The 23,553-nt window shown below is 44.4% G+C and overlaps 2 protein-coding genes across 9 annotated transcripts in view; one reads left to right on the top strand and one right to left on the bottom strand.

Annotated features, from left to right (window-relative positions):
• The window catches only part of CLUAP1 (clusterin associated protein 1), a 38,562-nt gene extending 20,409 nt beyond the window's left edge, over nucleotides 1–18,153 (top strand). For 3 of the 8 annotated variants that reach the window (XM_035717259.2, XM_035717261.1, XM_035717263.2), the window contains exons 8-14: nucleotides 1,238–1,379; nucleotides 4,302–4,374; nucleotides 5,228–5,305; nucleotides 10,369–10,476; nucleotides 13,052–13,107; nucleotides 13,366–13,422; nucleotides 17,071–18,153. In XM_035717259.2, coding sequence (XP_035573152.1) covers nucleotides 1,238–1,379; nucleotides 4,302–4,374; nucleotides 5,228–5,305; nucleotides 10,369–10,476; nucleotides 13,052–13,107; nucleotides 13,366–13,422; nucleotides 17,071–17,217 — 661 coding nt within the window. In that variant the 3' untranslated portion in view covers nucleotides 17,218–18,153. The remainder of the gene's footprint in view (nucleotides 1–1,237; nucleotides 1,380–4,301; nucleotides 4,375–5,227; nucleotides 5,306–10,368; nucleotides 10,477–13,051; nucleotides 13,108–13,365; nucleotides 13,423–17,070) is intronic. The other 5 variants (XM_025416713.3, XM_025416715.3, XM_025416714.3 and 2 more) reach the window with 3 other exon arrangements.
• Nucleotides 18,154–19,023: 870 nt separating this feature from the next.
• The window catches only part of NLRC3 (NLR family CARD domain containing 3), a 39,202-nt gene continuing 34,672 nt past the window's right edge, over nucleotides 19,024–23,553 (bottom strand). Inside the window, exon 20 of the mRNA XM_025416712.3 lies at nucleotides 19,024–23,311. Coding sequence (XP_025272497.1) covers nucleotides 23,221–23,311 — 91 coding nt within the window. The 3' untranslated portion in view covers nucleotides 19,024–23,220. The remainder of the gene's footprint in view (nucleotides 23,312–23,553) is intronic.

Raw genomic sequence — 23,553 nt, 5'->3', positions numbered from 1 at the left:
ATTGTTAAAAACTTAGCTTTAGGGATGTCTGGGTGGCTCAGTTAAGTGTTGGGACTCTTGGTTTCAGCTCAAGTCATGATCTCAGAGTCATGAGATTGAGCCCCACATTGGGCTCCCCACTCAGCGGGGAGTCTGCTTGAAGATTTTCTCTCTCTCCGTCTGCCCCTCTCTTCCCCACTGCTTGTATGTATATGCTCACTTGCTTTCTCAGATAAAAATAAAAATCGTTTTTAAAAATTAGCTTTAATTTGTAGCAACCTATATTTCCCTTATTAGGGGACAGACTACATTTTGGAGCATCCAGACAGCAGAATATTATGCTCAAGTAAGATAATGCATATATTTAACTTCTTGATTTTGTGAGGTATTTTTGATATGATATTTTTAAGTCTTTATTAAAATCCAAACCATTGGGCAGCCTGGGTGGCTCAGCGGTTTAGCGCCACCTTTGGCCCGGGGCCTGATCCTGGAGACCCAGGATCGAGTCCCATGTCAGGCTCCCTGCATGGAGCCTGCTTCTCCCTCTGCCTGTGTCTCTGCTTCTCTCTCTGTGTCTCTCATGAATAAATAAAATCTTAAAAAAAAAGATCCAAGGCATTTTTAAAATTAATTTATTTATGATAGACATATAGAGAGAGGCAGAGACACAGGAGGAGGGAGAAGCAGGCTCCATGCCAGGAGCCTGACGCAGGACTCAATCCCGGGACTCCAAGATTGTGCCCTGGGCCAAAGGCGGGCGCCAAACCGCCGAGCCACCCAGGGATCCCCCCAATCCAAGGCATTTTGAGTAAGAAAAAAGACTGCAAAGCTTCATCAAAGATGGTAATATACTTAATGATATTTAAAAATGGATCCCTTAAAAAAAAATCAAAAAAGAAATGCATTCCTATATGGATCCATGCGTAGAAAAGTCTGGAAGGATGCTTACCAAATATTAAGTGCTTATACCTGGTGATAGAATTATGAGTAATTTTTACCCTATTCTTCATACTTTGAGATTATTTCTAATTTTTACAAAGAGCTTTTGATTAGAAAAAAATAATAAGTATGTTCATTTTGAAGGGAGGGAGGGAGAAGAAAAGAGAACTGGGCTGTAAGCAGCTATGAGATGAAGAACCCTCTCCAGCTAAGGACTTTTCTACAGCAAACCGTGATGGCACCTGGAACTCAGAGTACTTGTTTCAAACTACTGTTTAGTGATCCATCTTTTACTTTTTATTTCATTCGGTTGTTTCAGGCCAGCTTTTATGGATGAATATGAGAAGATTGAGGAGGAGTTGCAAAAGCAGTATGACGTTTATCTAGAGAAATTTCGAAATTTGGCTTATCTGGAACAGCAACTCGAGGACCATCATAGGATGGAGCAAGAGAGGTTTGAGGTAAGTGCTCAGCCCACATTTCTGTACAGACCATTCCTCCTGGTGTGTTATTTTGTACTTGTTGATGTGTCACTTTGTAAATATTGTAGAAAAAAAAATCTGCGAATGTTTTTTCTCCCTGATCAAGTGTAAGGATTGCTCACGTGACACTTTTGTTTAACTCCTAGTGTCGCTTGAGCACAGGGTTGTCAGCTGTCTGATGGATTTGGTCAGTAGGACTGCAGATGGGGCCGACACATGACCACGTAGTTGCATAAGACATGACTTAGGAGGGCCTGTTCTTACTTTAACGCTGTGCTATCACTGGCTTGAAATTCTTTTTTTTTTTTTAAAGATTTTATTCATTTATTCATGAGAGACACACAGAGAGAGGCAGAGACATATCAGAGAGAGAAGCAGGCTCCATGCAGGGAGCCCGATGCAGAACTCGATCCAGAGACTCCAGGATCATGCCCTCTGCTGAAGGCAGATGCTCAACTGCTGAGCCACCCAGGGGTCCCTGGCTTGAAATTCTTAATAGTTTTTAAGTGCATTTTTTTTTTTAAAGATTTTATTTATTCATGAGAGAGACAGAGAGAGAATGGAGGCAGAGACATAGACAGAGGGAGAAGCAGACTCCTTGCAGGGAGCCCGATGTGGGTCTTGATCCCCAGACCTGGGGATCACGTCCTGAGCCGAAGGCAGATGCTTAACCACTAAGCCACCCAGGTGTCCCTTTAAGTGCATTTTAATTTGCACTGAGTCCCACAGAGTCGGTAACTGGTCTTGGATAAAGATCTCAAGACTTGGCCAGTTCATTGAAAGATTTTCAGGGGCCTTGGTTACTTGAATCATTCAAACCAGTTTATCAGCGACTTCTTTATAAAGAGGATGCAGTGTATTGATTATTGTGGAAAATGCATGTGACCCAGAACCAGCCGTCTTACAGGTTCCTCTCATCTCAATACTCACGGCCACTTTGGAAGGAGTGTTTCTGGTCCCAGTGTGAGCTGATAAATATGGAATTCAGAGTAAATGAAATTGGACCAAGTTACTATCACTTTTTGAATTGGCCTTATCCCTTGGAGATATTTCTGCTTAACCTAAGAAGGGTCACTTAGAATCTGCGTTCATGATGATATTGGTCTACAGTCTCCCTTTCTCACACTCTGTGACAGATTTTGGTATAAAGGTTATGCCAGTCTTCCTGCAAACTTGGGTGTTTAAATCAGGTGAAGCTGTTTTGTTGGAGGGGAGGGCTGGTTGGGAGGATTCCTGTGCTCCTGTGGACACGTTTATCTTGACACGGAGCCCGTTGCCACCATTGCTCTGTAGTAGGGGCAGGCTGCAGGGCAGCGAGGGTACAGCACAGGCACGTTTTGAGGGCAGTGCAAAGAGCCTGGAATTCAGGACATTTTAAACGTTGAATGTCTGGGAAAGAACCAAAAAGGGCCAGTGAAGGTAAAGGGAGTGTTTTGTGCTGTCGTGTGTGGTCACCCCTATGTGCAGAGTGTGCCAGAACACATGCCTCAGGATGCGGGTTTTTTCATCCTCTTGTGTTCACGCAGACTCTCTGTGCTTCTAGCACCTGGGCCTGAAGGCCATCTCATGCATGAAACAGAACTTTCATTATAATGTTTAGAACAACAACAAATATTTAAAGGCCAATCTCCTCTCATAGTCTCTCTTTTGACAGTAATTAGGGCTACATTTGGTAACTGAGCTGAAGTGTTAGCTTTTGTGCCCCTAAAAACTAGACTCTTCTTTCTTTCTTTCTTTCTTTCTTTCTTTCTTTCTTTCTTTCTTTCTTTCTTTCTTTCTTTCTTTCTTTCTTTCTTTCTTTTTTTATAATATATTTTTTTAAATTTTTATTTATTTATGATTGTCACAGAGAGAGAGAGAGGCAGAGACACAGGCAGAGGGAGAAGCAGGCTCCATGCACCGGGAGCCCGATGTGGGATTCGATCCCGGGTCTCCAGGATCGCGTCCTGGGCCAAAGGCAGGCGCCAAACCGCTGCGCCACCCAGGGATCCCTTCTTTCTTTCTTTCTTTCTTTCTTTCTTTCTTTCTTTCTTTCTTTCTTCTTTCTTCTTTCTTTCTTTCTTTTTTCTTTCTTCTTTCTTTCTTTCTCTCGTCTCTCTTTCTCTTTCTCTTCTCTCTTCTTCTTCTTTCTTTCTTTCTTTCTTTCTTTCTTTCTTTCTTCTTTCTTTCTTTCTTCTTTTCTTCCTTGCCTTCCTTCCTTCCTTCCTTTCCTTCCTTCTTCCTTCCTTCCCCTCCCCTCCCCTCCCCTCCCCTCCCCTCTCCTCTCTTCCTTTTCTTTTCCTTTCCTTTCCTTTCCTTTCCTTTCCTTTCCTTTCCTTTCCTTTCCTTTCCTTTCCTTTCCTTTCCTTTCTCCTTTCCTCTTTTCTTTTCTTTTCTTTTCTTTTCTTTTCTTTTCTTTTCTTTTCTTTTCTTTTCTTTCTTTTCTTTTCTTTTCTTTTCTTTTCTTTTCTTTTCTTTTCTTTTCTTTCTTTTCTTTCTTTTTCTTTTCATTGTGATCAGCCCCACCATTTAGCATGTTTTGGGGCTGGAGTGGTGCAGAGCTTTGGTCTTTGGAGCAGGAGCCTTGTACTGTCCCGTAGTTGATGCATCTGCTCCCCTGTTGGCATTGCACGGTGACACACGTGATGGGCATTTCAGTGGATCCTTTCGTGTTCTTTAGGGCTCGGGGGGGAGGTCAGCTGCCCCACTTCTGGCTGCCTACCTTTCTCTGGGCTGCTGGCAGAGAACAGGAGTGCTGGGACCCGGCCCTGCTTGTTGACTGGGCGCTGATCCTTCTCGTGTACTTTAGATCCTGGCTGGTCCTGCAGCACAGATTAGCCCTACGTACCTAGATGCTAAAGAACAATAAAGCAGTCCGGAACAGGGTCCTTTCTTCTGAGTCTTGTGTTTGTTGTTCCCTAGGAAGCTGAAAATACTCTGCGCCTGATGCAGAACAAGCTGAAGGAGGAGGAGAAGCGCCTGCTCAGGAGTGGAAGTAAGGCCACACTCTCAGACAGGGCTGTTTCCTCTGTGCCAGTGTTGGTATTCCTGAAAGAAATCTGTATGTATATATTATTTATTTTCAAAAGGCAGTTTTCTCACATGTTCTATATCCAGTACTCTTTTCGCTCAAGAGCTCAAGAGGTTGGTTCAAATTACATAGTATTTAAAGCACATCTGGTTTTCTTGTCAACTAAAATACTGTTTTCCCATTTCAATGATACTGTTAGTTTGAATTGCATGTAACATATAACCATGAAAGAAAACTGGGTCTTGGGGGTCTGTAGGGTCCTTATTTTAGGGCAGACTGATAGAAAGCAAGTGCCATAGTGCTATGCCCATGAAGCATGAAGGGGTCACTTCCTTAGGGTCCGTCCCCCTACCATCATAGCCATCATGTGGCCCCCAGTAATCCAAGATGGTCCAGTGAGGCTGTCAGCTGGTGGGGACTGCTGCTTGTGACTGGTTAGCATGCTTCATCTACGAACTTCACCAAGGTGTCAGGTCAGCCTCAGGAGTCACAGCAGTACATGGTCTTCATGCTGCATTCACAGCCCTGTCTCAGAGTTCTCCTTCTCTTGAAAGGGATGATATACTTTTTTATGACGATATACTTGATTCTCCTGTGCTTGAGGACTTCAGGCATGTATATAGGACTTCAGGCATGTATACCCACGGTGGCTCTCTCTGTCTTTGTACTTTTCTCCTCTGTACTTGTCCTATGCCTCTTCTAATCTCAGGAAGCTCTGGAAGGACAGTAAGGACTTCGGGGAGATCCTTTAGGGGCAAGTTTAGGGAATTCCCAGGGCCTCTCTAGCCGAAGCAGCCCCTTACCTTTATGGTTCCAGGTGAGCCAGGAGAGCCTGAAGCAGCCCTAAGTGATAAGCCTGCATGGGATTTATCCCCTCTTGAGAGGCCTGGCACAGGTAAGAGCCCTGGTTGGTTGGCTGCACCCTGCTCTGTCCCCAGACCAGCATGTAAGACTTTCCTCACTGATATTGTTTTATTCTTCTAAACTCACAGTTTAATTTTGTGATCCATAGATTTGGGATCTCTTGAAGGACAAGCATTCATAGGAGCATCTCTGATTTAGCTTTTTTTTTTTTTTTTTTTTTTTTTTTTTTTTTTTTTCTTAATTTTTATTTATTTATGATAGTCACAGAGAGAGAGAGGCAGAGACACAGGCAGAGGGAAGAAGCAGGCTCCATGCACCGGGAGCCCGACGTGGGACTCGATCCGGGGTCTCCAGGATCGCGCCCTGGGCCAAAGGCAGGCGCCAAACCGCTGCGCCACCCAGGGATCCCTCTGATTTAGCTTTTTTTGGAAAAGTAATTTCCATTTGAAATAAACTGAATGAAGGATAGCACTTAATTAGCTTGGGGTGGGCAAAGAAGTTAGGAAAACATGAAGACTCATTCTCAGTTCTGTTCATCCCAAAGTTCTTAAGATGTTCTGTTTTTCTTTGCTGTGCTATATATGTGGGAGCATTGTTCAGAGAATTGGGATCAGGGGAAGATATATAAAGGAAGACTTTCTGAAAGACTTCTCTGAACAGAAAAACCTAATAGGACATGGACATGATTAAGAGCAAGAATGAGCAAAATTCAGGAGTGATAAGAGATTGAGTGCAACAAATCATTGTTGAAGATCTGTTCTGGATGCGAAGGATTCACTAGTGGATGAGAGACAGGGATCCTTGCTTTAACCAGTCTGCTTGCCAGTGAGAGGACACAAACACTGAGCAAGCTGAGAGCAGAAGGTGACCCTGGGGTTGGGGGGAAAGTAGAGCAGAGAAAGGATGGAGAGGGTGGGATGGAATTGGATTTTAAATAGGGAGTCAGTGTAGGCTTCGCTTAGGAAGTACTATTTAGGGCAGTCCTGGTGGCGCAGCAGTTTAGCGCCGCCTGCAGCCCAGGGTGTGATCCTGAGATCCGGGATCGAGTCCCACATCGGGCTCCCTGCATGGGGCCTGCTTCTCCCTCTGCCTGTGTCTCTGCCTCTCTCTCTCTCTCTGTATCTCTCATGAATAAATAAATAAATAAAATCTTTAAAAAGAAAAAAAAAAGGAAGTACTATTTAAGCAAAGCTAAAATAAGTGGATCTGGGGAGAAAGGAGCTACCAGTTGAGGAGAGAGAGACCTGAGAGTCTGCAAGAGAGTGGGGACCAGAGCTCAGTGAGGCGATGAGTTTGGAGGAAGGGACTTGAGGAAGAGAAAGTCTGAGTGCTTAGAGACAGGAGAATGCCCTGGGGTTAAAAAGGCCAAGCATTTTGTTCTAGTACCCTGTAATAGAAGTAAGGGCAGCCTTCGTCTTCCCACTATCCTTTTAAACCTCACTGCTGGTGGTAAATCCATAAAATGACCCAGAAGTTTCTAGAAAGCACATTAGTAACCTTGTTGTGGTTTAGTTTTTATAGTATGGTGGAGAGCAGATGTTCCTGCATTTAACACTTAATTTACTGCATGCCTACTGCATGTCAGGCATTTTGCTGGCACTTAGAACATAGTGATGAGTGAAGTGCTCACGGAGCTCAGAGTCTAGAACTGTGCCACCCAGTAACTGGCCATAAACCATGTGTGACTCTTGAGTACTTTCAATGTGGCTGGTCCAAATTGAGGTGTGCTGATTGTGGAAAATATACAATAGGTTTCAATGACTTAGCATGAAAGAAAGTAAAATTATTCATTAATTAGTATTTTATGTTGTTTACTTATTGGAATGATATTTTGGATATATTGGGTTAAGTAAAACAGCACTAAAATTAATTTACCTATTTCTTTTTACTTTAATATAGTTAATAGACAATTTTAAATTATATATCTGCCAGCTGGTATTACATTTCTTTTTTTTTTTTTTTAATTTTTTTTTTTTATTTATGATAGTCACACACACACACACACAGAGAGAGAGAGAGAGAGAGAGAGAGAGAGAGGCAGAGACATAGGCAGAGGGAGAAGCAGGCTCCATGCACCGGGAGCCCGATGTGGGATTCGATCCCGGGTCTCCAGGATCGCGCCCTGGGCCAAAGGCAGGCGCTAAACCACTGCGCCACCCAGGGATCCCTGGTATTACATTTCTTTTGGACTGTGCTGATCTGAAAGGAGACACAAATAGTTAAGTGGGCGTGAAGTATATCTCATTGTGATTTTGATGTGAATTCCTCTGATAGCTAATGAAATGGAGCATCTTTTCATTGCTTAATGGCCATTTGTATAAATCTTTGGAGAGGTTTATTCAAGTCTTTGGACATTTTTAAATTGGGTTATTTTTTATTTAATTATTGAATTGTAAGAGTTCTTCTGTATATTCCGGATACTAGATCCTTATGTGATCTGGGATTTGCAAATACTTTCTCTCATTCTCTGGGCCATCTTTTCAGTTTCTTGCTGATGGCTTTGATGGCTTTGGCTGCATAAAGTTTTAATAAAGTCCACACTATCAGTTTTCCTTTTGTTACTTGTTTTTAGTGTCATACCTAAGAAACCACTGCCTAATTTAAGGTCACTAGGATTTATCCCTGGGTTTTCTTCCAGGACCTTTATAGTATAACTCTTACTTAGGTTTCTGATCCATTTTGAGTTAATTTTTACATATGGTGTAGGTAGGCGTCCAACCTCATTGTTGGGCATGTGGCTATCCAGTTGTCTCAGCACCATTTCTTGGAAAGATTATTCTTTTCTCTTTGAATTTTATGGGCACTCTTGTCTGCCATACTTAATTTTAATGCATCACTGATAACTCGGTGATTTCAGTTACAGCATGCATTAATTTAGTGTATTGGTTTGAATTTGTCAGAAGAAATGTTGAGCTTGAGAAACATGTATTGATATTTTAAAATTCATAATACTTGATTTATATTGCATGGGGTAATGATACAATGTCAATATTCCTGGATGAAATAAAAAGTGAACAAAGTTGAATAGTAATTTCATGTTATAGACATTAATTTGTATTAATATTTCATCATATTCTTTGCATAGGCTTTTGTAAGATGGTAGTTTTCAGATAGGTAGTGTTGAGGTTTGTGCAGGATGCTATTCCCCACACTTGCCCTGACTCCTGGGTTTCCTCCCCAACCCTCACCAAGGGGAAGGGCACAGCTCTTTCTGCAGTGAAGAAAGTGGAGAACTTTCCCCTGCTGCCCTGCTAGATGCAACTGCCATTTCATTACCTGCTTACAGCAGAGGCTAAGCAGAGCCTTTTCATAGACGCACAATTACTGTCCTTCCAAACTTACTTCGACTCAGTGATCAGAACAGCAGCTGCAGGGGGATCCCTGGGTGGCGCAGCGGTTTGGCGCCTGCCTTTGGCCCAGGGCGCGATCCTGGAGACCCAGGATCGAATCCCACATCGGGCTCCCGGTGCATGGAGCCTGCTTCTCCCTCTGCCTGTGTCTCTGCCTCTCTCTCTCTCTCACTGTGTGCCTATCATAAATAAATAAATAAAAAAAAAAAAAAGAACAGCAGCTGCAAACACCTCAACTTCTGTCCTTCTAGAACCAGTGTCTCTCCCTGGTTGCAGGAATCTGGCTGGACAGTGAACAGTGAAAGCTTTTTCTCCCCACTGTGGAAACTCTCTTTCTAGAGGTTCTCTTGAGGAAATGTCCAACCTGCACAAGACTCCAGGAGAGTATTTAAGAAATGAATGTATAAGGCTGTTGCACTGAGAGTTTTCTCTATTTGCCTGTAATGGAATTCTCTCCTGGAAGCAACATCCTGAGCACCTGTTCTCATTGCTGCTCACTAGGCTGCCATCTTTCTCAGGCCAGCCGTGCTTGGCCATTCCCAGCCTGGTCTGTGTCACGGCTGCTGGCTTGTTTTGGTGCACTCACCTTCTCAGGGGGTTCTGCTTCCCCATCTCTGTTATCCACAAAGAGTTGGGGTAACAGCACCTAACACGGCACAGAAAATGGTTTTCCCCCCAGCTAACCAAGAATTACCTTGATGGCTGGCTGTTCAATTTTAGTTTCACCTGCCAGAATGTTTCGTTTCGTTTCGTTTCTTTTCTTTTCTTTTCTTTCTTTTCTTTTCTTTTCTTTTCTTTTCTTTTCTTTTCTTTTCTTTCTTTCTTTTCTTTTCTTTTCTTTTCTTTCTTTCTTTTCTTTTTCTTTTCTTTTCTTTCTTTCTTTCTTTCTTTCTTTCTTTCTTTCTTTCTTTCTTTCTTTTTTTTTTTTAAGATTTATGTATTGGGGGTGGGGGTGACTGGGTGACGGGCACTGAGGTGGGCACTTGATGGGATGAGCACTGGGTATTATTCTCTATGTTGGCAAATTGAACACCAATAAAAAATAAATTCATAAAAAAATAAATTCATAAAATATATATATATATTTATTTATTCACGAGAGACACACAGAGAGGCAGGGACATAGGCAGAGGAAGAAGCAGCCTCCCCGCAAGGAGCCCAGTGTGGGACTCAATCCCAGACCCCAGGATCACACCCTGAGCTGAAGGCAGAAGCTCAACCATTGAGCCACCCAGGGGTCCCCAGAATAATGTTTCGTTTCGTTTCTTTTCTTTTCTCTTTTCTTTTCTTTTCTTTTTTTAAGATTTATTTATTCATTCAGAGAGAGCGAAAGAGAGAGACACAGGCAGAGAGAGAAGCAGGCTCCATGCAGGGAGCCCGACGTGGGACTCGATCCAGGGTCTCCAGGATCACACCCCGGGCTGCAGGCGGCGCTAAACCGCTGCACCACTGGGGCTGCCCCAGAATAATGTTTCTAATTGATGTATTCTGACCCGTTTTTGTCTTGCTTTGGAAGATTATTTGAAAAAGACAAATAACAACAACAAAAAAAACAGTATCTCATTGTCTGCGTTAACTCCTCACTAAATATTTCCAGGCAAATCCCAAGAGTTTCATAGAATCTAATCACCAAAAGAAAGGCTGAGAAGTACAGATGTTTTTGCACAAGAATCCTGTTGCTAGAAGCTGTTTTAGAGGTAATGATGGAGTCGCCCTTGTGTTTTGTGTACTTGCGTTCCTCCAGGTAATGACGACTCGGACATTGACATCCAGGAAGATGATGAATCTGACAGTGAATTGGAGGAGCGGCAGCTGTCCAAGCCTCGGACAGCCATGGAGGTGCTCATCCAAGGTACGCAGCTGCTGTCACTTGCCCTCCTCCCTGTGCCCTGTCACAGAACAGTTTGGGTGGCTTCTGCTTCGGAGTTCATCCTGCCCTCCTGTTCATGAGGTTTTGGCTCTTAAACTGCTCAGCGCTCACCTTTGCTGCTAATACTCTTACCTGTGGTCCCAGGAAGAGCTGATGCTTCTTTGTGGCCGGGGGTATCTCACAGAGGCCACGGGAGTACACTGCCTCTGCCACTGAGCTGCATTCTACCTTTCTTGGGTCCAGACAGCTCTCAGTGCAGTGACATCCCCTATAATCAGAGAATTAATGCATGCAGGAAGGACTCCCAACCATCTCTGCCTTTTAAAAAATCTTCTAGTTTCTACTTTCTCACTGCTGAAGACTGAAGCAATAAAATCTGTGGAGTAAATGTGGGTGTCCCCCGGCATTTTCTTCATGTGCCACTTGCTACCCTCTAGGGGTCCTGGTTGGTAGCTGGGGGGTGTGTCTTTCAGATTGCCTTTCCACTTATGGATGCGCACACACATACAGCGAAATACACAAAGATCAGCTGATACATTTTGTAACCTAAGTGGAACCAGACTTTGTGTATGGTTCTGCAGCTTGCTTTTTTAAAAAAAAGTTATTATTAAATATATCAGAACTTCTCCCATGTCAGTAAAATAAAATCCACTTCATTCTTTTTGACAGCTGCATAATTTTCCATAGCATGACTGTACCCATAATTTACTTGGGCATTCTCATATTAAAAGATATTTTAAAAATATATATTTAAGTTCTTTTTTCCTTTTTTCCTGGTATATACATCTTTCTGCTTATCTGCAGTGTTTGTACTATTAAAAATGGAATTCTTAAAGTTTATGTAGATCTTTGTTTTGATAGACACTACTAGATTGCTCTATACTTGCTTTTATTTATTTATTTATTTATTTATTTATTTATTTATTTATTTATTTAATTTATTTATTTATTTATGATAGTCACAGAGAGAGAGAGAGAGGCGCAGAGACACAGGCAGAGGGAAAAGCAGGCTCCATGCACCGGGAGCCCGACATGGGACTCGATCCCGGGTCTCCAGGATCGCGCCCTGGGCCAAAGGCAGGCGCCAAACCGCTGCGCCACCCAGGGATCCCCTATACTTGCTTTTAAAAACATCTATGAAAAAAAAAATCTAGGTACTGGGACACCTGGGTGGCTCAGTGGTTGAACATCTGCCTTTGGCTCAGGGCGTGATCCCAAGATCTGGGATCAAGTCCCGCATTGGGCTCCTTGTGGGGAGCCTGCTTCTCCCTCTGCCTGTGTCCCTGCCTCTCTCTCTCTCAGTGTCTCTCACGAATAAATAAATAAAATCTTAAAAAAATAAATAAATGAAAACGTCTATCTATTATCTGTTAATTTTTGGAGCAGTTTGCATTTTTGTATGCATGGTATATTTCAGAGGTAAATTATCTTCGTTTTATATTAAGTTTTGCTATTAACTGATCTTTTTTTGTTGTTTTTAAAACATTTATTTAATTTAGAGTAAGAGCGCACTCGGATGGGATGGAGGGCAGGGAGAGGGAGAGAGAATCTCAAGCAGACTCCACACGGAGTGCAGAGCCCAATGTGGGTGGGACTCATTCCCATGACCCTGAGATCATGACCTAAGCTGAAATCAAAAGTTGTACGCTCGGCCAGCTGGGCCACTCAGGCACCCCTGTCCTTTTATTTTTTAACAGCTTCATGATATAAATGGAGGTTAGAGGTTATGACTCCCATTGTACAAATGGGAGCTGAGGCTCTGAAAACGTTTGTGATTGGCTCATGAATGCACTGTTGCTCCTAAATTTTACTGCTGAGCACTCAGCCAGCAAAAGTAAAAGCTAAAAAGTATAAGGGCTTTAGAAAACACAAGATTTGCATTTAATCTGATCAAGGAAGGTTTCTGTATTAGCTCCTGGTGGTCACCCAGGCTTGTCGTGAGCAAGTTCCTCTCTCAGCTGCCTCACTGCCTTTGCCCCGAGGCGTGAACCTAGGGTCCCGGGGCTCCTTCCTCAGCCTCCAGGTGGGGGTGCAGCTCTCTGCCTCCAGCAGTGAAGGATGGCTCCTAGGTGTTTGCAGCAGTCACAGCTGGGCATCCATGAGTGAAGAATGTTTTTAAAGATGAACTAATTGTGATCCTCAAAAGTTTTTCTCTTTGGAGCTCAGACATAGATTCAAACACAGGTAATGTTGGTCTGTGTAGGGAGACTGCATTTCTTTTTTCAGTAGATAGCAGAGCTGTTCTACCCCATAGATACTCAGAGTGGGATTCAGTGATTTTTCTCACAACATGTGCAGGATGCGTGTTTAGTTTTCTGATTTCTGCACCATGATCATGTTTTATTGCCCTTTTCTTTTTTTTCAAAGTGGAAATGCAAAAAATCCATTACTTTTCATTGGCAGTTTTGATTATTTGGGTGCTACTTAAGTAAATTTTTTAGTGTGGTTCTTATGTTTTCCCAGTTTTCTAAAGGAAAACAAATCTTAAATGCCTTTCCTTACCTTTTTTTTAAAAAATAAGATTTTCATAATCTCTTCATGCTTTGATTCTCCTCAGGAAGACCTGGCAAGCGCATCGTGGGCACCATGCAGGGTGGAGACTCTGATGACGATGTGAGTCCCAGGCAGTTCCCTTTAGCAGCTCTGTTCTTCCCAGTCCCGGGCTGGCCTTGTAGACTCACTGAGCCGACAAGCTGAGTACGAGCTGCTGCCTCGCAGCCTGGCCTGCTGCTGGGTTTGCGCCAGAGTTCGGCCTCCTGAGGAGCTGGACTCTGCTCTGCTTGTTGATGACTCTTTTCTTTTCAAATGAATGTGCTTGCCCCCCCCCCCTTTTTTCCTTCTCACTGTTCTTTCCATTCTTGCTTTCCAAAGATGGAAGCAGCACCAGCTCTCTTAGGTAAATGCAAGACTTCCAGCTCCAAGAAGCAGGTTGGTTTTCTTTTTCATCTTGTGTGTGTGTGTGTGTGTGTGTGTGTGTGTGTGTGTGTGTATGAGAGAGAGAGGGAGGGAGGGAGGGAGAGAGAGCCAGCTCAGAGCCACTGGAAAGCCTTCCCCAACAGTGATGCCTGTGTGTCCTGGGCAACAGCCAGGTGGAGAGGATCCACAGTGAACTGCACAGTTGCCTAGAGATGCCCGTGCAGGGGAGGAGGGGTGAGCACTGAACCAAGAGACGAGGAAGGTTGTCAGGCCTTGGAGTGTAGCCTGGAAAAGAAGGGAGTCTGCTAAGGGCCCTCTGTTCACGTCCTCTCTGGTGAGGGAACAGGAAAAGGAGGCTCTCTTGAGATACGGGCCTTAGAGAGATGGGACAGGAGGCTGCGACATCAGGCTGCTGGCAACTTGATCATCCCTGAGGTAATACTGATTGGGAGACTCACCAGAATGGGGCCCTGCTGCTGGGGCTGCCACGTCGGTCACCCTGGGTGTGTCTTCCTTGTAGCGGTCTCCAGCAAGCCTGTGAGGCCCCGGAGGGAAAGGGTGATGGGGCCCACAGACCATAGAGCTCCTCATCAGGTCAGTTACCACATATGTCTGGAGTGTGGGACTAGTGCCTGCACGGGGACAGAACAGGAGCCTGACCGTCTTGACAGAAGATCCCTTTATTTAGTGCCAACAGTATATATTGTAACCAAAATCCATGGAGGGAGAGGTCACTCAGGTTTGTTGGCCAAGATGCACAGAGAAGATTGAGCCTTGAAATCACAGAAGGTAGTCTTAGAGAAGCAGAGAAACCATCTCGAACATTTTTTAACAGTCAGGGCTGGATGGTTAAGTAGCTTCTGTCCATCAATCTTACACATTTGAGGCAGGACTAAGAAGTCTGGTGGGGGTGCTGGGCATGCCTGGACAGCACCGTCTGGTGCCTCATCCTACCATCTGCTTGGTCATGTGCATAGCTTTCTCTTAGAGCTAATGCCTGAGCCGCAGCTTCCATCTCCCCGTGCCTCGTGTTGCTTGTTTGTTTCTGGGAGCTGCCTCCACGCTCTCCCCAGGCACACGTCTTGTCCGTCAGGGATTCACGCATCTCCTTGAAGATACTTCCAGAGTACCTGTCATGTGAGGTGTGGTCACAGATTATGGGTAATGCATAATTAAGCAGATACATTGGGTCATAGTGGCAAGAAGAAAAAGCTGTTCAGGGAACAGAGTGACATGGTTGAAGGGGGTGATTGATATATTTTGAACCCTCAGGGAATGTCTCTCAGATCAGGTGACAGGCGAGGCCTGAATGGGAGGAGGGACGTGGTGCAGGGAGGGGCATCTGAGGCACAGGGAATGGGGTTCCTTCATTGGAGGCCTAGAGATGGTGGCATGACTGGGACGGAGTGAGCTGAGGGTAGGAGCAGCAAAAGGCAGCAGGGGCTGTGCAGAACTTTGCAGGACGTGATGAGGACCTGGGGTTCTCTGTGAGTGCCCTGGGAGGGCCCAGAAATCGTGAGCCCAGCAGTGCCCAGAGCTAACGGGTGTTCAAGAGACCCCAGTCAGGTGTTTGCCATAGTCTGGAGGTGCTGGCGGCTCAGCCTCAGGTAGTGGCAGCACAGGTGTTAAGTGGTCAGATTCTGGATGTTTCCAAGGTCAGAACCATGACGTTTTGTTAATTGGACTTAGGGTATTGGAGAGAGAAATGAGGGATGCGTCACTTGGGTTGTGGTGGGCTAATAGCATACAGAGAGTTTGCATTTCCCCAAGATGGGGCAGGCCTGAGGAGGGCTTGAAGAGCAGAGCAGGACTTTGGTTTTGGACTCTCTACACATGCGTTGCCTGCCGGCCATCCACATGCTAGGGTTAAGTAGCCAGTTGGAGTTCAAGTCTGGAATGCAAGGGTCAGGTCTGCGCTGGAGTTGAATTTGGAGTTGAATTTGGTCAGGTCTGCGCTGGAGTTGAAGCCCACCTAAATACAATGGTATTTAGGTGGTCCTCAGGCCACACTGACACAACGTGTGATTGTGTGAGGGACAGAGTAGGAAGAAGAGAGGAGGCCCAAGGCTCCAAACTGAGCTGTGTTGCAGGGTCAAGGAGATGGAGCATGTGGGGGCAAGACTTTGAAGATGTCGGGGTGAGGTGGGGTGGGCACCAGAAGAGAAGGGTGCACTGGGGCAGAGTGGCTTTCAAGGAAGGAGCTGCCTGTGCTGGATGCAGCTCGGGGGTCCCAAGGCACATGGGACTCACCCATTGGGTTTGAATCCACTGAATGTTTGCATCACTACGAGAGCTGGCCTTCACCCTGCCAAGTGTGTTGAGGAGACAGTGAGAGGGCAACTGGCAGGGGAGTGGGATCAAGACTCCTTCAGGGGGATCCCTGGGTGGCGCAGCGGTTTGGCGCCTGCCTTTGGCCCAGGGCGCGATCCTGGAGACCCGGGATCGAATCCCACATCGGGCTCCTGGTGCATGGAGCCTGCTTCTCCCTCTGCCTGTGTCTCTGCCTCTCTCTCTCTCTCTCTCTGTGTGACTATCATAAATAAATTAAAAAAAAAAAAAAAAAAAAAAAAACTCCTTCAGGGAGTTTCACTGTTAGAAGGTAGAGGACCAGGGCAGAGCAGCTGGGAGGAAGGTGGGATTAACTTTGGGGGGTTTGTTTGTTTGTTTTTTTAAAGATTTTATGTATCTATTCATGAGAAACAGAGAGAGCAGCAGAGACACAGGCAGAGGGAGAAGCAGGCCCCATGCAGGGAGCCCAATGTGGGACTCAATCCCGGGTCTCTAGGATCATGCTGTGACCAAAGGTGGCGCTGAACCACTGAGCCAACTGGGCTGCCCTGGTTTTATATATATATATTTTTTTTAATTTTTATTTATTTATGATAGTCACACACACAGAGAGAGAGAGAGAGGCAGAGACACAGGCAGAGGGAGAAGCAGGCTCCATGCAGGGAGCCCGATGTGGGATTCGATCCCGGGTCTCCAGGATCGCGCCCTGGGCCAAAGGCAGGCGCTAAACCGCTGCGCCACCCAGGGATCCCTGGTTTTATATTTTTAAGAAGGAAATTGCAGCATGTATATATGCTGGTAGGAATGATCTAGCTAGAATGGCTAGCCATCTTGGGTTTACTTGAGACACAGAACTTGCACTTTAAAACCTAGCCGAGTTGGTCTCCCTAGATCTAGGTGATGGAGAGGCTGTTCCTTTTACTTTGCTCCTTATGCCCATTTCCTGTGTGGCTTTCCATCCCCTATCTGATACAATGCAAAAAACAAACAAAAACACCCAACCCTCCTCTTTGCTGTCCCCTGGTGGATGGCTGGGCCCCCAGGGGCAGAGCAGTGGCAGGTGAGCTTTGTTTGGTGCAGATCCAGTGGTGTTGCTGAGACCTCCCTGGGAAAGCCAGCCCCATAGCACCAAGCATGGCTGCACACTGGTGTCCGAAGGTCACTGGTTAGCTGATCCATTTATGATATTTCCACTGGCAGTGTCAGCCATGGGTCCCCTTCTCATGCCCCCACAGCCTGACTGCTGCTCCGCCCAGCTCTCCCTTCACATGAGGACGTTGCTAGTTACTGAGCTGCTGGTGAACAAGGATCTCAGCTCACAAGCTGTGGGTATGAGGCAGGTCCTCAGTTGTCTTTGTGGTCTTCCTACAGGAGGACTCCGAGGACAGTGAGATTGACATGGAGGGTGATGAAGAAGACGATGATTTGGAAGATGAGAGCGTTGCTCTCTCACCAGCTAAGCCCAGTCAAAGGGTCCGGAAGCCTGAGCCCCTGGATGAAAGCGACAATGACTTCTGACCTTCTTGCCCAAGGGACCAGATTGATTAAATCCCTCAGATCTATAGGTAAACGGGAATTGGAAGGTTAGGAAGGAAACCTATCTTGTTCACTAAACCAGCTGGACTTGTTAATGAAGCAACAGCTAATTCTTCTCTAGCCTCCTCTGTGCTATTCCACAGAGCTTCACCAAGAACTAAAGCAAGCCCCAAAGAGGATGTGGGTTTTTTGTTTTTGTTTTTTGCCTTATTTATCTCCTGAAACTTGGGAAATGTGTATGTTCTTAGAGATGCACATGTGTGGGGCACAGACCTGAGGAGAACTAAGAGCACCATCACGTCTTGATTATTGTTGGGATGTGTTTTCCTCTAAGAGTCAGGGTGAGGGACATGGGCTGGGCACTAGGGCCCGTTTAGAAATTGTGGGGGAGCATTTGACTCCTCCTCACCTGTAGGATTTCGAACATTTACTGTACACTGGCTTTTAATTCTAACTTTTATTTCGTTGTCTTATTTTCTTCTGTATGTTCACAATACCAAGCTTTAACTGTATTTTACTAAAATGTTCTAAATGAAAGTTAGCTAAGTTAGATGAAAACCCACTTTGATTAAAAATCAGGCAACAGAGAGATGCTCCAGAATATAAATACTCATTTTCTTTCAGAAGGGTGACATTCCTCCTTAGGAAAGCAAATTACTGAAGTGTTGGTACACACTTGTGTTTCTGACTCTAAAAAAATGAACCGGGATTGCATTAGGTTGAAGAGCATTAGAATAATTTCCCTGATGTGAAATGAGAAGTGACAGGTGCAGTTGTTTTGTTTTTCTGATATGGAAAACACGGAGCAGTTTTCATTTATTTTTCAGTTATAGAAGTCAGAAGATTTCTGGTTATTTAACTCGTAATAAATGTGTTTAATTCCATGTTTTTATGTTATTAAATAAGTTTTACTTCAAAGTGTAATTATATTGTTTATTTGCACCTATAACATAAATACTTAGGAGAAGTTTACACGTTACTATGGTAGCATATAAATTGTTAGGAGACAGTGTGACAATTATTTCTATCATCTTTGCTTTTTTCTCTGTCTTTTCCTAACTTCTACATAGATTACCCTCTTTTTTAAACATTCAGCATTAAGTTAATTCACCAGCGATTGAGATGTGTCATCATTGAAATGAACTAAAAAGGGAATGGGAGTGTCGGGAGCCATGCCAACCCCCTCAGATGCTGTGGCTTCTGAGGTGCAAGTCACTGTGTCTTCTTGGATGTTCTAGTTTTGGTTTCCCTGAGTCTGACCTGCCTTATATTTTGAAAAACAAAACCAAATCAAAACAAAAAAATGTATTTTTCTTTTCCTCGTGTGATAATTTTCTACTAATGAGCATTAACATGAGAGTGTGGCCCACGCAGCAGGCCACCCCTACACACATACACAGGTGCCCGTGCGATGGGCCATTTATTGTTTCACCTCTTTCTCCATCATCCTTCATCCCTCGATGCTTTGGTTAACTGACTTGGGGCAGTCACTGTGGAATGGCACCTCCTTCCTAGAGCAGCTTCTTTCAACCAAGGAGCTTCAAGAACCTGATCGTAGTTATGAATGTACGTCTGTCACTGTACAGCAGTTGAGTGTGCCAAGTGCCATATGACCTCTTGCCACTGGCTTTGGCCAAGCATCAGAGCCCCAGATAAGACTGTGTGATTAGGTCAGTGAAAAACCAGTATTTAGATCATTTTCGACAGTTGCTCTTGTTTTTAACTATATAATTAAAGGACCTCTTAAAATGCTTTACAACGTATATATTGACAGAAAATGTAGAGGAATTTTTCAAGTCCTTAATTTTTATTGGTGGCAGCTGTGAGAACAAAGTCCAGGGACTTCCAATCGGCAGTGTGAGGAACTGTTTCCCTTTTAGCTGGGACAGAAGAAGACCTGCAAGTGCTCTTTCACTAGCGTTGTAAACTATAATATCAGTGTCCGTCGTCTGGGAGGACCCACTGCATCCGTATCCCAGCTGTCGGATGGGCCCAGGAGACTCAGGTGCTAGAATCCATGACTGGAAGAATTGGAAAGGAACTAAATGTGCCCAGAGAAGAAGCCCTTGCGATGAGAATGTGACTGGAACAGGGGGACACCGAAGTCAGGAAGGGAGCTCATAACAGAAACATGTACCTGATGGGAAACCTGTGTGTCTGAGACACAGTGTTTGACTGTAGACCTCTACCCCTCTGCTGGGCAGTCTGGAAAGGATTAAGCAATAGTGACATAGAAAACTAAGTTTTTAAAAGATGCACTATTCTAAAAAGAACAGGAGAGTGGCTCAGGAGTGATCAATACTAATAAAGGCATAAGATGGAGACTAATGGTTTGAACAAAAATCATGCTCTCTGTTGAGAGGATGGAGAAACAAAAAGTGGGGATGTTAGCTGATATACATCCAAGGGTCCTTTCCCACTTAGAAGTCAAGAGATAATCTCTAAGATGACAAAACAAGAAATAGTACACGTCAGACATTTAGTTTGGGGAGTAGGGGTATTTGGGAAGGGGAGGGACAAAACAGGAGACTGCTGTTTTCCAATATACACCTAATAATTTTTGGCTTTTTAAACTATATGTATTACTATGAATGTTATTTTGATGAAATGAAATTCTCAAAAGATAAATATATAGACAGGAAAAGGGTAAGGGCTGGAGACAGGTTTGAGGATTATTTTCCTGTGAGATTCCTTGGGGGAGAACACATGGGATGGAAAGAGAGCCAAGGTTGGGAGCCTGAGAAATGCCTGTGTCTCATGGGCAAAGGCCACAAGGAGCCAGAAAAAGAGACTGGGAAAGTATTTTCTAAAGTGACTGTATTTTACTTTAATGATTAGGAAAAAAAATTTTTTTATTTTCCAAAGAGTATTGAAGAGGGGTAACGAGAAGGTGGAGGACTGGACAGTTCTGTTATGGAAGCCAAGGCAGAGGAGAATCTCCAAAGAAGGGAAAGATGAGTAAGTGCTAAATCCTTGTAAATAAGCTTGAGACAGAGGGCACTGAAATTGTCAGTTAGGAAATCTCCGATGACCTTAGCCAAGAGCAGTCAGATAGCCAGTGAATGTGAAGAGAGGTTAGAATTTGAAGTGAACACAGTGAGTGTTGATGAGTGTTCAGATGACTTTTTTTTTTTTTAAAGATTTTATTTATTTATTCATGACAGAGAGAGAGAGAGAGAGAGGCAGAGACACAGGCAGAGGGAGAAGCAGGCTCCATGCAGGGAGCCCGACATGGGACTCGACCCCCGGTCTCCAGAATCACACCCCAGGCCGAAGGCAGCGCTAAACTGCTGGGCCACAGGGGCTGCCCTGTTCAGATGACTTTTTAGCTGGAGGGAACTAGCATGTGGAATGAGAGCGGTTGAATCTATAAGAGAGAGAATGTGTGTAATTAATTGATGAAGCAAAGGCATCATTAGGAGTCATTCTGTTTAAATCCATATTGCCTATTGAAAATAAACACACCAGATAACCAGTTGGCCTGGTAAAAGTAAGATGGCTTTGGTTGATGTCATGATCTTTTACACCTGGATTTCTACAGCATCTGGTGTAGATAAGGACCCAAAAGAGTTTTTTGACTTGGGCATCAGGTGGAGTAAGTACCCAGAATACTGAGACAATGCCTCAGAAGTTAGGCCACGGTAGCCCTAAGATAAGGATGGCTATTCCTGGCTAACAAAACTTAAAACAGCAAGCATTGAAAGTATCCAGCTGTTTCTAAGTAATGTGTCCCAGAATAAAGCTCAAGAATTTTAAGGAATATAAAAATAATCCATACCCAACAAGATAAAATTCCCAATGTCTGGTGTCCAATTAAAAATTATCATAATGAGAAAAATAAACAGACCCAGAAGTGACCCAGAAATAACAGATGATAGAATTAGTTTTTAAAAAAAGGGCATTCAGATAGTTTTTTACTGAGATGATGGAGGGAGGCATGAACATCTTAAGAGGTGATAAGACATAAATCTCAAAGCTTATAGAGATGAAAGAAATGAGACAAAGACTGTGTGAGCTGGGATTGAGGCCCACAGAAGAGAAGATACCGGCCCTGCAGACACAGCAATAGAAATGGTTCAGAATGAAAAACAAAAAGAAGAGTCCCAGCGGGCTGGCTACTGGTGTGTCGCCTCAGCTCCAGATCACCTTTCGGCCCTCCCTGCGATGGTAGAGCTATTCCTTGTAAACCTCTCTGCTTTGCCAGTGGGCAAGAGCATGGGCTGGTCAGTGGGCTGCCAGGGAGACTTCGGAGAAGGAAGGGATGAGGCTTGCTTTACAGGGCCCTGGGGAGCATGATTTTTCTCCACTGCCTTGGCCCTTGAGGTTTCGCTGGTGCTGGATTCCAGCAAGACACGGCTTTCTCTAGCATTTGGCAACTGTGACTCTTGTTCTGTCTTGTTCTCAACTGAATCAGACACTGTGCAAATCAGACAGCAGTATGGCAACATCCTGAAAGTACTAAGGGCCAAATACCAGCCTTTAGGTTCTATACCCCGCAAAAAAAAAATCTTCCAAAACACAGCAATCCAAATAAATATGACACAAGACCTGCGTTTGGATGTCCCCCATTTCCAAGTACTTTTCTTTATAGCTGATTATTTTTTTCAGTAGAAGATCTAATCAGAGAGCCTGCAGTAGGTGGTTATGTTTCTTTAATCTCCTACAATTTAAAATAGTCCCCAGCCTTTTGTATTTTTCATAACATTGACATGTTTTGAAGAGGTTACGCTAGTTTTTGTTGTTATTTTCCAGAATGCCTCTCTGTTTGGATTTTGTCTGATTGTTCCTTCCTGATAAGATTCAAATCAGTATTTTTGGCATGATGTGTCTTCAGTGCATCACATCAGGGGCACAGCATGCCCAGTTGTCCCATTATCGGTGATGTTAGGTTTAATAACTTTGTTAAGAAAACATTTGTAAAATTGTCCATCTTTTGTAACTATCACTCGTGGGGTGATATTTTGAGACTTGGTGGTTATCTTCTTCCTCGATAGGCTTTTATCCATGGCTTTAGCATCCATTGAGGATTTTTGCCTGAATCCTCATTTTTGAAGGCACATTTGGAATAAGTGTGCTTCCTGTTCAAACTTTAAAATGGTAATGACTTTATAATCTTTATAAGCATTTTCCTTGGTTATTTATTTGATGAGAACTGTGGTGTCCATTGGGGTCTTTTTCCCTTCATCCCAGACACACACCTGAGGCAACTTGGACCATATGGAAGCTCAGCTTGCTGGCCTTCACGGAGAAGCTGCAGGCACAGTCATGGTTTTGGAAGCCCAGTATAGGATAACATTAAGGCATCAGTGTTTAATGTGCCATTGATAACCAGCATGCCAGATCCCCCATAATGTATGCCAGACATAATCCATGCCATTGAGAGATTTCGTAATAGATAAAGGTGGCAAGAACCTTGGAGAACCTCTTTTTGTCTTTGTCTCCAGAATCCTGTAATTTCTCTTCAAAAATTATCAATTTTTCCATGTGTTTCTAATGATCGTAGACCTAAAATGTTCTAGTCTTCTTGAGAAAAGAGTGGTCCCTCTGTCACCGATGCCAAGTTGATAACCCTATATAGGCTTGAAGATGGAAGCTCCTTTCAGAGTGGGGAGGAGTGATTTTAACAAGTGGAGAAGGGAAATAATAATAAAAGAGGCACATGAAGACCTCAGGGTATAAATAAGCTTGTACCAGCTTCTTACCTGCTGAGCTTTAAAGCTTGTGTCCTTGGTGGGGACATCCCTTCTCTGCACCAGAGCAGAGAATCCATCTCACCCCTGCTTGGACTGACCGGGGACTGAGAGAGTTGCTCGTGACCTCTTTGGCAGCACCTTTCCTGCCTCCTTGCAGGAGACCAGCTATTGTGTGGGTCAACATCATTCCCAGACCACAGGAAGGAACCCTGGAAAATTGTCTTTCCATTCAAAAGCTTCCAGCTGTTGGTCTGTCTGTCGTCCTGCCAGGTCCACCAGGAACTTGTTTTGCTCACATCTCAACAGTGCATGAAGGAGCATTTGTCTTGATAGCCTCTGAGATCATCCTGGCACCAGATTCCCCAATGTGATTTCCCTGGAGACTAGAAGAGAAACATTAGGACAGGGCTTGAGAGATGGGCTCGAGGCCCAGGGGCCTGCAGGTTCTCATTAGTAAAGAGCACGAAATGCAGAGCTCCAGCCAACACCTTCATGCTTCCAGGGTCCCTCCCATGGACAGGGCCAGAATGACTCCCCTTTATACTGAGTTTCGCTGCAGAACTGCTGGAAGACCCAGGAGCCCGCTGAGAATCGGGCAGAAGGCAGAGCCTGACCTGGGTGCCGC

The sequence above is a fragment of the Canis lupus genome, chromosome 6 (assembly GCF_003254725.2).
Source record: "Canis lupus dingo isolate Sandy chromosome 6, ASM325472v2, whole genome shotgun sequence".
Classification (NCBI taxonomy): Eukaryota; Metazoa; Chordata; class Mammalia; order Carnivora; family Canidae; genus Canis; species Canis lupus.
The sequence above is the reverse complement of the archived record's forward strand: the minus strand, read 5'-3'. Positions and strand labels throughout refer to the sequence as shown.